Raw genomic sequence first — 12,500 nt, 5'->3', positions numbered from 1 at the left:
ATCTCTTGTAAATCCCGTTCTTGGGTTGGTTTTTGCAAAGAATTTAGTGATCATTATGTTTTAGACTTGACTTTTTCTAGTAGCGCAGGTGTGACCTACGTACCTCCATTGTCATTGTTGAGCAGGACCATTTTCCTGGGTGTTAAATTGAAGTTTGTGAAGACGAGTGGCGACCATGATTCCTTGACGGTGGAGGATGTTACGATGTCTATAGGACTCTGCTTGTCTCCACCACAGGATGGGCTGATCTTTGGCCATGAGTCCTGGCCTGGCCATGTGGAAGAATACGGTAGCATGTGAGTTGATGTGCGAGACAGATATTTTTGTGCCCTATAGACTTATTATTCTCATGCATTTGCATCAAGATGATGGTATTTTGACGTGTTATTTTTGTAAAACAAGGTCAGTTTTAGTTTGTCTTTTGTATTTATGTCATTTTGGATACTCTGCAAACCTAAATGAATTCTATGGCGTGCATAAGTTGTAACCGAAGTAAAAACAAAAACTCATGAAGAAGAACTAATGGCAAATGTTTGCAACTGTGGTGATCTTGTAGAAGTGTAAAGTCTGAAAAAGTGACCAATTAAGTTTTCAGCAATTTCAAAATGAAAGAACGAGTTGACATATCCCTTACGCAGTTTAAAGTGACCATCTTTATTTCATGGCATAAAATATGCATCAGACTCCGCATTTCAGTGCTAAAATGTTAAATCTAGGCTGTGATAGATGAAGAATAATGTTAATGATATACCTACGCCATGGAGAATATCAAGACATTCACGCTCTTTCATTAACTTTAATTAATAAAATGAAGAAGGTGTTATACATTAATCAAGGACTTTAGGTTAAAAAGTCAATTCAAAAGAATGAAAAGAGAGAACCTTTTTTCTGTTGTTAAAAGGTTGTACTCCTGAACAAAGGACACTGATCTGAAGAACGATAATTCGTTCATTAGAGGATAGGCCACATTATACTGTACACACACACACACACACACATATATATATATATATATATATATATATATATATATATATATATATATATATATATATATATATATATATATATATATATATATTTATTCCTTACCATCAGGCCCATCGTAACTCAAGTTATTGAAGTTGTCCAGCATATATCTAATAAAATGTAAATAAGAAGTATATAGTACAAAGGAGATTAAAAATATATAAAAATGTTGGCCGGTAATCCATAAGATACTGAATGTATTTTTATGAATATAATAAATTTAATCTCAGCCAAAAGTTTACTTGAAATCAAATATATAATAAAAAGAGAGAAAATAACAAATTACTTCACCTTACTTTGCGAGCATTCAGGCTCTGCACCGGACGGACGTTGTTAGTGATCTTGTTGCCCTGACTGTCCGCAAGTGCGCGGAATTCTGCCAACTGTGGAAGGAAAGAATAATATATATATTTTTTTCTACCAGGAGCCCTCTCCGCCGGGAAGGGGCTTTGGAGTGGGAACGGGTGGGGGGGGGGGAGCGGGTGCGTTGCCAGTTCAGGGAGGATTTAGAAGGCGTAAGCCTGTAAGGTTACCAGCAACGGTTTCTGGATTTTAAAATAAAACTGAGAATACAAAGATTTCGATCCCACGGTCTTTGAAACGTCAAGGGCTCTTTTTCCGCAATATCCATTGTACCTTGTTGGCCTAAGCATACCTGATTCTTAGTCGACTGGGGTGGGTTGAAGTTGGAGGTGGAGAGGCATGGGGAGAACAAGTTCAAGCAGGTAGGCTTTTTGAAGCCACCATTATTAGAAAGATAGTGAAACACAGGCACGCGTATATATATATACATATATATGTGTATATACACGTAGAATTTACCGGTCGACAATGGTACCTCGTTCTGATTAGCGGACCCGGGTTCGTTCCCCGCTGCCACACATCAGAATTTCTTCATATTTCTTGCACTTGGATCTTAAGGCTTTGCGGTGACAAGCATATCCAAAATAGCGCGAAGAATTCGAGGAAGTTAGGAGGGCATTGTGGCTATTACAGTTACACGTGTACATATGCATATATACAATTATATATATGTAATATATGTATATATATATATATATATATATATATATATATATATGTATATATACATGAATATATATATATATATATATATATATATATATATATATATATATATATATATATATATATATATATATATATATGTATATACATGAATATATATATATATATATATATATATATATATATATATATATATATATATATATGTATATGGATGTATACATTTATTTAATTATAAGCTCTGCTACCTGTGCTGAAGAGATGCCAACAGTGGTTTTGAAGACGGTCCACGTCGCAGTCTCCTGGCATCCTGGTCTGGTGAGAGAACCTTCATAGCGGTAAAATTCGTCAGTGTTGCTTGGAAGCAAACTGCGCAGACTGAAGGTCTCGACGGTCGTTGATGATCCTGTTTAGAGGGAGACTACTGTTGTCTTTTAGAGCTTCATAAGTAACGTTATTATTATCATTAATTATTACTATTATTATTGTAATTTTTAATATTATTATTATTATTATTATTATTCAGAAGATGAACCCTAATCATATGGGATTATCATTATTATTATTATTATTATTATTATTATTATTATTATTATTATTATTATTATTCAGAAGATGAACCCTAATCATATGGATCATTATTAATTTTATGATTATTATTATTATATTGTAATTATGATGATGATGATGATGATGATGATGATGATGATGATGATTATTATTATTATTATTATTATTCAACATAAACATTAATTCACGTAGCAAGAGACCACAAGCAAGGAAAAGGGAACAAAACATGAACGTAGAATAACGTTCAGATAAAAATACAACGAGTCATTATTTCTCCTAATGGAATCCCTCCCGGAAATCATAAAAGACTGATGGGGTGCAGAACGGTCAATAACAACATCCACTTCGATATTTTTACATTTTTATTCCCTTGAAACTTCCTGGTTTCTACTCTTTTAACGCCTCATCTGATGCAAATATTTGTTTTTGTACTTTTAACAGCAAGTCAGAATTGAATTCACTTTGTTCCCGATGAAGCGTTTTCTTGTAGATATAAGGTCATAAATTAGGTTAAAAGTTCGTGTGATATACATTTTTTTTCTGGAAATTTTTGTTTTTGTACTTTTAACAGCAAGTCAGAATTGAATTCAATTTGTTCCCGAAGAAGCGTTTTCTTGTAGAGGTAAGGTCATAAATTAGATTATAAGTTCATGTGATATACATTTTTTTCTGAAATTTTTGTTTTGTACTTTTAACAGCAAGTCAGAATTGAATCCGCTTTGTTCCCGTTGAAGCGTTTTCTTGTAGATATAAGGTCATAAATTAGGTTATAAGTTCATGTAATATACTATATATATATATATATATATATATATATATATATATATATATATATATATATATATATATATATATATATATTTTTTTTTTTTTTTTTTTTTTTTTTTTTTTTTTTTCTGGAAGAACCATATCGAGGCGTGATAATTTGTATTTTCTTAGAGCCGTATCCCATCTCGGTATTTCATTCTAGGCTTCTCTTCCATAGCCGTTTATTATCATTTCTATCATTGGGGTCCCACTCGGAAATCATATGCGGATGATGAATTGTATAGGGCGTTCAATAACAATATCCATTTTTCCATTTCCACCTTTTTATTCCCCATTTTTCCATTTTCACCTTTTTATTCCCAGTGCGAAAATGTCTCGGAGTCATGCTATGCGGGTGGGGAGCAGGGGGGAGGCGGAGGGGATAAGGGATGTGATTGGTGAATGAGGTTATCCATCTCCTTGTAAGAAGGGCACAATTTCTGGCGTTTGGGAGATACAAAAATGCTCCGTAGGGGGTTAGTGCCTTCAGTGTACCTCGTGCGGTGCAGTGTAGGCATTACTTAAGGTTCTTTGCACCGTGCCTTCGGCCCCTAGCTGCATCCCCTTTCGTTTCTTTTACTGTACCTCCTTTCATATTCTCTTCCTTCCATCTTACTTTCCACCCTCTCCTAACAATTGATTCGTACTGCAACTGTAAGGTTTCCCTCCTGTTACACCTTTCAAACCTTTTACTGTCAAGTTCCGTTTCAGCGCTGAATGACCTCATAGGTCCCAGTGGTTGGCCTTTGGCCTCAATTCTATATATATCAATTCATAGGCGAAAAGTACTGTAATAACTCGCTTCAGGCAAAGGTTGTCTCTTTATCGTCAAGGCTAGCCGGGTCGCACTGGGGCGGAAACGGATAACTGACCAGAACTGTTTGAGACATCAACTCCTAACTTTCAAGAATAGCTGGTTGTACGTACAAACAAGTAAAATAATAACAGTACAGATTTCTGGATAAGAATGTGTTTTTATGTTATGCACCAAGAGACACTGGAAAAAAACTTATGTTTGATAATCATTAGTCTTTTATGGCAACTATCTTGAGTACATTACTTTGATAATTATCACCATGATATCAGTGGTAGATTGCACAAATAGGGGGAAAAAACAGATAAGACAAGACAGGAATAAAATTACTACTGTTGAGAATAAATAAAGGAAAGAAAGATAATTACTCTGAGATACTGACATTCGAGTTCTGAGTTTCATATAGAGTTAATTTCAGCACAGTTGAGGTCATATACTTTTTTTTTATTTTCTAGAACGGTCATACTCATATTTTAATTTTAACTAAAGAATTACGAGCCGATAGAATTTAAACATAATTGAAGTGGATTCACTCACTTGCATACCAGTACCAAATACAATTAATTTTCTGGAATGCAAAAATACCTCTTTGCAAATTAATTTGTGGGAAAACGTTACAATAAACTCACAAAATGGCAGACCCCGTAGGGGGGTTAGTGCCGCCAGTGCACCTCATGCGGTGCAATGTACGCATTACTTAATGTTCTTGGCAGCGTCCCTTCCGCCCCTAGCTGCAACCTCTCTCATTCCTTTTACTGTACCTCCGTTCATATTTTCTTTCTTCCATCGTACTGTCCACCCTCTCCTAACACTGGATTCATAGTGCAACTGCGAGGTTTTCCTCCTGTTACACCTTTCAGACCTTTTCACTGTCAATTTCCGTTTCAGCGCTGAATGGCCTTAGTTGCCCCTGTGCTTGGCATGTATGCCTAAAATCTATAAATCAATCAACCAACCATTCCAAAATGGTAGACGTACTCTACCTTACGGCAGGGGCATTTTTTTCAAAGTTAAGAAAAAAAAAAAATCACACATATTGAAGGGGCAGGAATGTATCTCAGAATTCATTCTTACCTGAAGCTCGAATATTCTTTGAACCAGAGATGACAGGATTGAAGACAGAATTGTTGCTGAGTGCGTCTTTCATCAGGACGGCGAGAATAGCCAGGCCATCAATTGCTTCGAGGGCAGCGTTGTAATTGGCGTATTTCTTGTTGTAATGAATGAACTGCATTTCCCCGGCATACCTGAAGCATTGATAGTTCATCCTTCAGACTGGCATGAAGTGCATATTACAGGCAAACGAACAATGTTCTTTAGTATGAAAGAAACATCAGTCTTTATATAAAGTTGGTATAAGACAACAAAGATGGATTCACCCGTAGGACTTGATAAAGTTGAGGTATAAAAATGCTTGATGATATCAAGTACAATGACTCTTTATAAAATGACTCTCTATCAATCAGTTTGTGGGAAACTTTACGTAGAACACAAAAATGGTAAAATTACCGTTGCTTTTCACTAGTACGGCAAGCATAATTAGTCTAAAATGGAATTTTTAGGGTAAACTAGTTTTGCAAAATTTTCAGTTGGCCTTGTGCCAATGAAACGATGAATTACAAGTATCTGATTCAAGCTTAATAAGATATATATGTTAAAATAATAAGCAAGATTGGTGTTACTGGTAATATTACCATTGTAAGCAGAGTAGACGAAGCAAATAAAAAGTGACACTGTTTTTAGTTTTCTGTAAAAGGAAGCTATTGTACCGGCTTTGTCTGTCCGCCCCCATTTTACCCTGCCCACACTTTTTTCTGTCCGCCCTCAGCTCTTAAAAACTACTGAGGCTAGAGGGCTGCCAATTGGTTTGTTGATCACCCACCCTCCAATCATCAAACATACCAAATTGCAGCCGTCTAACCTCAGCAGTTTTTATTTTATTTAAGGTTAAGGTTGGCCATAATCGAGCTGGCAACGATATAGGCTAGGCCACCAACCCCCTTGGTTAAAGTTTCATGGGTATAATGCATTATACCGAGACCACCGAAAGATAGATCTATTTTCAGTGGCCTTGATTATACGCTGTAGCGACTGTACAGAAAAACTCGATTGCGCCGAAGGAACTTCGGCGCTTTTCCTATGTGTTTACCATTAATCTCGTTTGCTGCCAAACCTTGATGACCAAAGCACTTGAAAGTAGTTCAGGGAGGGGTAAATGAGGTTAAATGTCCTAAAAATTATCAACATTTGGCAACCCTAGTGGACCCTCGCAACTGACCAGAATGTCTGCCGTATTACGGATTCAAGTGAAAAGCTCAAAGCCTAGCGAGAGAAGTGTTGTTTATTCAAACATTACCTTTGCCCATTAAAAGTGTGCTCTGACCCGGAGGTACTTGTGGGACCCCAGTGGAAGACCACATCTTGAAGGAGATATTGGCTGTTGAAGGAAAGGTTCCCACCCATCACATAGGGCCCGTTGACTCTTAGGACAGCTGTAGTGAGGGAATAAGAGTGTCAGGATTATTATTATTATTATTATTATTATTATTATTATTATTACTACTCAAAAGACGAACCCTATTCATGTGGAACAAGCCCACTACAGGGGCCACTGACTTGAAATTCAAGCTTCTAAAGAATATGGTGTTCGAACGAAATAAGTAACAGAAGGTAGTGGGAAATGCAGAAAGAGGAGATCAGTCATTTGAAAAACAGAAAAACAGAAATTTACAAATTAATGAATAAATGAAAATGTAAGTAAAATATTAAAATACAAGTTGAATTCTATTAAGGTAGTAACGCATCGGTGGCATATCAGTATTCTTCACCGTCTTGAGGGATATTAGCTTATTAGAAGTATGCTGGAGCGTAACGATAAGTGCTGCAGTATGAATGCCATAAAGCTGCCAATCTTTGCTATTGATTTTGTATAAAAATAGAATCCATTTAGTATCCATTGTTAGCTAATGCCTTCACAAGAGAATAACGACCAAAGATTCACATAGTTGTCTATTGATTATTCGGTAGTATAGTGCTTCCACACCACAAAGATTTAAACTATAAAGCTTCCATAGACAGGCATCTGTTTGACAAGAGAGTGCAACCAACGAATCTCTGATGGCTGACCATTGATATTACAAGAGAATGAAGAAGCACATGACCCTTGCTATCTTAGCTCCTGGTTTTATTTCGTCGCCCCATCATACGCATAAACCAAAGACACAGAAATAACACCTGATCGGCCGTCATTGGAGAGCCTCATGGACTGAGGTGGAGTGTCGTACTGGTGGATTCCCAGCTCTTTCCAAGGGTAGTTTCCTGATAGACTGTTTATCTGAATGTTGACCGGGGACTGCTTAGAACCTCCACACTTCGGATACTGAAGATACCAGGATTCTGGATTCTGAAGGTCTAGAGGAAGAGCAGTCACACCTGGAACGAAGGAAGAGAAAATTACAGACATTAATATCATATTCATTATCGCGCTCACTGAGGCACTGCCTTCTAAGTACATATCTGAATGCTATGGTCATTTATACAAAGAAATACCAAGACAGATTCCATCCACACGACCTTTGACCACTAAAGGTCACCTCCCCGTGCTTTGACCCGACCTTCCTTTGAATTCCTATAATGAATAGATGACCTTGACCTTTGATGAGCCTTATTGATGGTGATAAAGACGTGAGTACTATCAGTTCTACGGTGGGAAATGTTTTGAAATGTATGGTTTAATTTTAGCAACAATCTGAGTTGCATGTGGCATCTTAAATTGAACATAACTGAATACAAGAATAACGGAATAGGGAAGAATTACGGTAAGTTCGATTTTTACTTTTTTGACAAATATTGTTGTTTGCTTTTGGCAGAGACAGATTTGGAAGTTCATTGTAATCTCAAAATTAAATTCAGTTATCACAACATGCCTGACGCATAAGAGCCATTTGCCAGTTTTCCTCTTTCTGTAATTGAGTTCTTTGCGTCTTGTAGTGTTTTTTTTTTATTCAGGTATTCTTGTCCTCTTGCGATTGACTACTTAAAATATTAACTGCGTTGGCAGTTTTCCGTGTTCTTTATAGCCTCTTACCCATATTCCTTTCCAGCTTTTAGAATTTTCAACCTCGTCTGTCCTATGAAGAATTTATATTCTTGGTTTAAAGTACACAGTCTCTAGTTTTGCCAGTTCAGAATAATATTTTGGAAAAGGGCTGCCACACATTTTTTACGACATACATTTGAAGCTACTCATTGTTAATATAGCAATAAACCTGTATGTTGGCAGTAATAATAAATTCAACATAATTATTTAATTAACATTTGTCTACCAGGAGCCATCATTGCTCATCGGAAGGACTTTTTCCATCATCATCATCATCATTTGAACACCTTCGGAGTTAAATGCTTCTTTGACGATGGCTCACAATTATCCGGATGTTTAATCTACAGCCCATTTCCTCCTCGACTTCTCTCTGACGTCATTGCTCTTCAAAGCAAGTATTCTGCGAAGTCACTTCTCTTCTTCTTCCGGGAATTTTGCAGTTTAATTTTACAAGTTTATATCTGTGTTTTTTGTAATGGGTGTTTCTTTCCATTTGCATATATATATATATATATATATATATATATATAATATAATTACCGTCAACACTGAGTGACGCAAGGGGGTGGGTGAAATTTGTCTTTCTATGCTCTATCTTTTACAAATCTCCACTCATCTCCAGCCTCCCTTGTCATAGCTCTCATCGGAGTATGTAGAGTTTGTGTGTGTGTGTGCAAATATTTATATATAGGTGCAGCAGTCAGTATTAACTTATGGCTCTCTTGACAGCCGAATGGTAAGAGTACGCGTCACTGTATGGAGGTTGTTACAATCAGTAGGTCGAGTCCGCTTTGTGACAAACCACTTATCAGTTACTTTTCAGTTATAATTGCCCTTCGGTATTACTTCCAAGGTAGAGCGAATTGAATATTAAACGACATTTATAGCTGAGGGTTGTACATATGTATTATATTATATATATATATATATATATATATATATATATATATATATATATATATATATATATATATATATATATATATATATATATATATATATGCGAGAATAACTAATCTATTATTTAATTTTTTTCCAAACCCCAGATATCGTATCTTCCTCTCTGCTCCCAGCCGTGTAATGGGGTAGTCCTGTCATGTGCACCTCATGTGATACACTGTGGTAATTACTAAAAAGTGTTTGCAGTGCACCTTTGGCTCCTAGCTGCCCCCCCATTTTAGTTTTTATCTTACCTCCATTCCCGCTTCCTTTCTTCAGTCTTGCTGGTCTTGCTGTTCAACCTCTCCAACTCCAATATCTCTAGTGCTGAGGAGATGAAAGTGCCACAGTGCTTGGCTTGACAGCCTGAGCTTCTTGAATCAGACCAAATCTGTGTTCTCAGTCTTCATGTCTTCTATTCAAAGAGCATGTCAGTTACAGATGAGGAAGACTGTAACAGTCCTTGATGGTTGTGACAGTCCTTGATGGTATTCTCAAATTAAAAAATTCCCCGTAGGAGGGCAGTGCCGTCAGTGCACCTCTCGTGGTGCTCTGTAGGCATCGCTTAAGGTTCTTTGCGGCATCCCTTCGGCCCGTAGCTGCAACCCCTTCCATTCCTTTTGCTGTACCTCCGTTCTTATTATCTTTCTTCCATCTTACTTTCCTCTACCCTCTCCTAACAGTTGTTTCATAGTGCAACTTGCTAGGTTTTCCTCCTGTTACACCTTTCAAACCTTTTTTGCTCTTCGCTTTCACTTTAGAGCTGAGTGACCTCATAGGGCCCAGCGCTCGGCCTTGGGCCTACATTTTACACTCCGTTCAAATTTAAAACGTTATAAAAAATGATTGACATAGTTACCCGAGCTGGTAACATCAGCAGTGCAGGTGAAGATGCATTCTCCACCCTGGTTGGTATAAACAATACTCAAGCTGTCCTGCTTGTTTATGGGTCCGATCGTCCGGTATCCATTGGTGTACCTGGAATGTGAATGAATTAGAGCTCAGGTACTCATCCACTGCGAGTGTCATTTACTCCTCAGTGCCTGAGTCTCAACTATAGGACTTAGGCAGGTTTCAGGTTATCATTCTCGTAAAAAAACTAATCAAGGTTGTATATTCCCTGCTCTAGATCTGACCATCGTGGAAATAATGACATTACCTTTTTTAGTTTTCTGTAAAAGAAAACTTTGAGATGGCTATTTGTCTGTCCGTCCGCCCTTTTTCTGCCCGCCCTCAGATCTTAAAAACTGCAGAGGCTACAGGGCTGCAAATTGGTATGTTGCTCATCCACCCTCCAATCATCAAACTTACCAAATTGCAGCCCTCTAACCTCAGTAGTTTTTAAATTTTATTTAAGGTTAAAGTTAGCCATGATCGTGTGTCTGGAAACGCCATAGGATAGGCCATCACCGGGCCGTGGCTGAAAGTTTCAAGGGCCGCGGCTCATACAGCATAATACGTTGCACAGAAAGCTAGATTGCACCGAAGAAACTTCGGCGCATTTAAAAATTTTTGTTTTTGTCAGGTCAGTGAAAATATATACCTTATTGTTGCAATATACAACTGCCGGCACTTACATTGTTTATAAATATACGTTTATAAACAATGTACAAAGACATCTATTTCAAATGTTTTTGAATGGGATTCAATATTTTCCAAATATTTTTGAATGGGATTCAATATATGCCATATGTTTTTGAATGGGATTCAATATATTCCAAATATTTTTGAATGGGATTCAATATATTCCAAATGTTTTTGAATGGGATTCAATATATTCCAAATGTTTTTGAATGGGATTCAATATATTCCAAATGTTTTTGAATGGGATTCAATATATTCCAAATGTTTTTGAATGGGATTCAATATATTCCAAATGTTTTTGAATGGGATCCATCACAATACATACCGAGATTCGCCAACAGTCAAGGAAGGCGACTGACACGTGTAGCTTGAGAACTGGTATGTGCACGTCACTGAGATGGTGTTTCCAGGGGCCTGGAATGACAGCATAGTGTAACTCGACTGGTTAATGACTTCTTAAAATAATGTCTCATGTCTCAGTATCTTATAGGAATGAAATCCAAAGTCATGTATCGTTTTATATGACTGCCCGGGCCTTAGACACTTTCGTACACTTGAGATGGTGTTTCCAGGGGCCTGGAATGACAGCATAGTGTAACTCGACTGGTTAATGACTTCTTAAAATAATGTCTCAAGTCTCAGTATCTTATAGGAATGAAATCCAAAGTCATGTATCGTTTTATGTGACTTGGGCCTTAGACATTTTTGACTTGAGATGGTGTTTCCAGGGCCTGAATGACAGCATAGTGTTCGACTGGTTAATGTAAACCATGTCTTGTCTCAGTATCTTATAGGTGAAACCCAAAGTTTCGTTTTATATGACTGGGGCCTAGACATGACACTTGAGATGGTGTCTCCAGGGGCCTGGAATGACAGTGTAACTCGACTGGTTAATGACTTAAAATCATGTCTCATGTCTCAGTATCCTGGAATGAAATCCAAAAGTTAATCGTTTTAATGATTAGACACTTTTGTACACTTGAGATGGTGTTTCTGGAATGACAGCACAGTGTAACCTGACGTTTTACTAAAATAATGTCTCAAGTCTCAGTATCTTGCAGGGGAAATCCAAAGTCATGTATCGTTTTATATGACTGCCCGGGCCTTAGACATTTTCGTACACTTGAGATGGTGTTTCCAGGGGCCTGGAATGACAGCATAGTGTGACTCGACTGGTTAATGACTTCTTAAAATCATGTCTCATGTCTCAGTATCTTATAATGAAATCCAAAGTCATGTATCGTTTTATAAAGTCACTTGAGATGGTTGTTCCAGGGCCTGGAATGACAGCATAGTGTCTCATGACTTAAAAATCATGTCTCATGTCTCAGTACCTTATGGGAATGAAATCCAAAGTCATGTATCGTTTTATATAACTGGCCGGGCCTTAGACACTTTCGCACACTTGAGATGGTGTTTCCAGGGGCCTGGAATGACAGCATAGTATAACTCGACTGGTTAATGACTTCTTAAAATAATGTCTCATGTCTCAGTATCTTACAGGAATGAAATGCCTCTTGACATTTTCGTACACTTTTCAAAGTGCCTCTTGAAATAAAGTGAAGAGGCACTTGGAGAAAGTGCGACAGCTGTTGAGGTCCAATGGGCATCATACATAACTTTATGACT

The 12,500-nt window shown here is 37.2% G+C and overlaps 2 protein-coding genes across 2 annotated transcripts in view; both read right to left on the bottom strand.

The window, feature by feature from the left end:
- The window catches only part of LOC136836242 (carbonic anhydrase 2-like), a 65,017-nt gene extending 64,721 nt beyond the window's left edge, over window positions 1-296 (bottom strand). The window contains exon 1 of the mRNA XM_067100247.1: window positions 104-296. Coding sequence (XP_066956348.1) covers window positions 104-296 — 193 coding nt within the window. The remainder of the gene's footprint in view (window positions 1-103) is intronic.
- Window positions 1-12,500, bottom strand: part of LOC136836457 (carbonic anhydrase-like) — a 27,215-nt gene that overhangs the window by 7,321 nt on the left and 7,394 nt on the right. Inside the window, exons 5-13 of the mRNA XM_067100724.1 lie at window positions 11,197-11,285; window positions 10,147-10,265; window positions 7,484-7,681; window positions 6,606-6,741; window positions 5,324-5,496; window positions 2,307-2,464; window positions 1,326-1,412; window positions 1,093-1,139; window positions 104-268 (exon numbers count right to left, since the gene is read on the bottom strand). Coding sequence (XP_066956825.1) covers window positions 1,116-1,139; window positions 1,326-1,412; window positions 2,307-2,464; window positions 5,324-5,496; window positions 6,606-6,741; window positions 7,484-7,681; window positions 10,147-10,265; window positions 11,197-11,285 — 984 coding nt within the window. The 3' untranslated portion in view covers window positions 104-268; window positions 1,093-1,115. The remainder of the gene's footprint in view (window positions 1-103; window positions 269-1,092; window positions 1,140-1,325; window positions 1,413-2,306; window positions 2,465-5,323; window positions 5,497-6,605; window positions 6,742-7,483; window positions 7,682-10,146; window positions 10,266-11,196; window positions 11,286-12,500) is intronic.

Source organism: Macrobrachium rosenbergii, chromosome 56 (genome assembly GCF_040412425.1).
Source record: "Macrobrachium rosenbergii isolate ZJJX-2024 chromosome 56, ASM4041242v1, whole genome shotgun sequence".
Lineage (NCBI taxonomy): Eukaryota > Metazoa > Arthropoda > Malacostraca > Decapoda > Palaemonidae > Macrobrachium > Macrobrachium rosenbergii.
The sequence above is the reverse complement of the archived record's forward strand: the minus strand, read 5'-3'. Positions and strand labels throughout refer to the sequence as shown.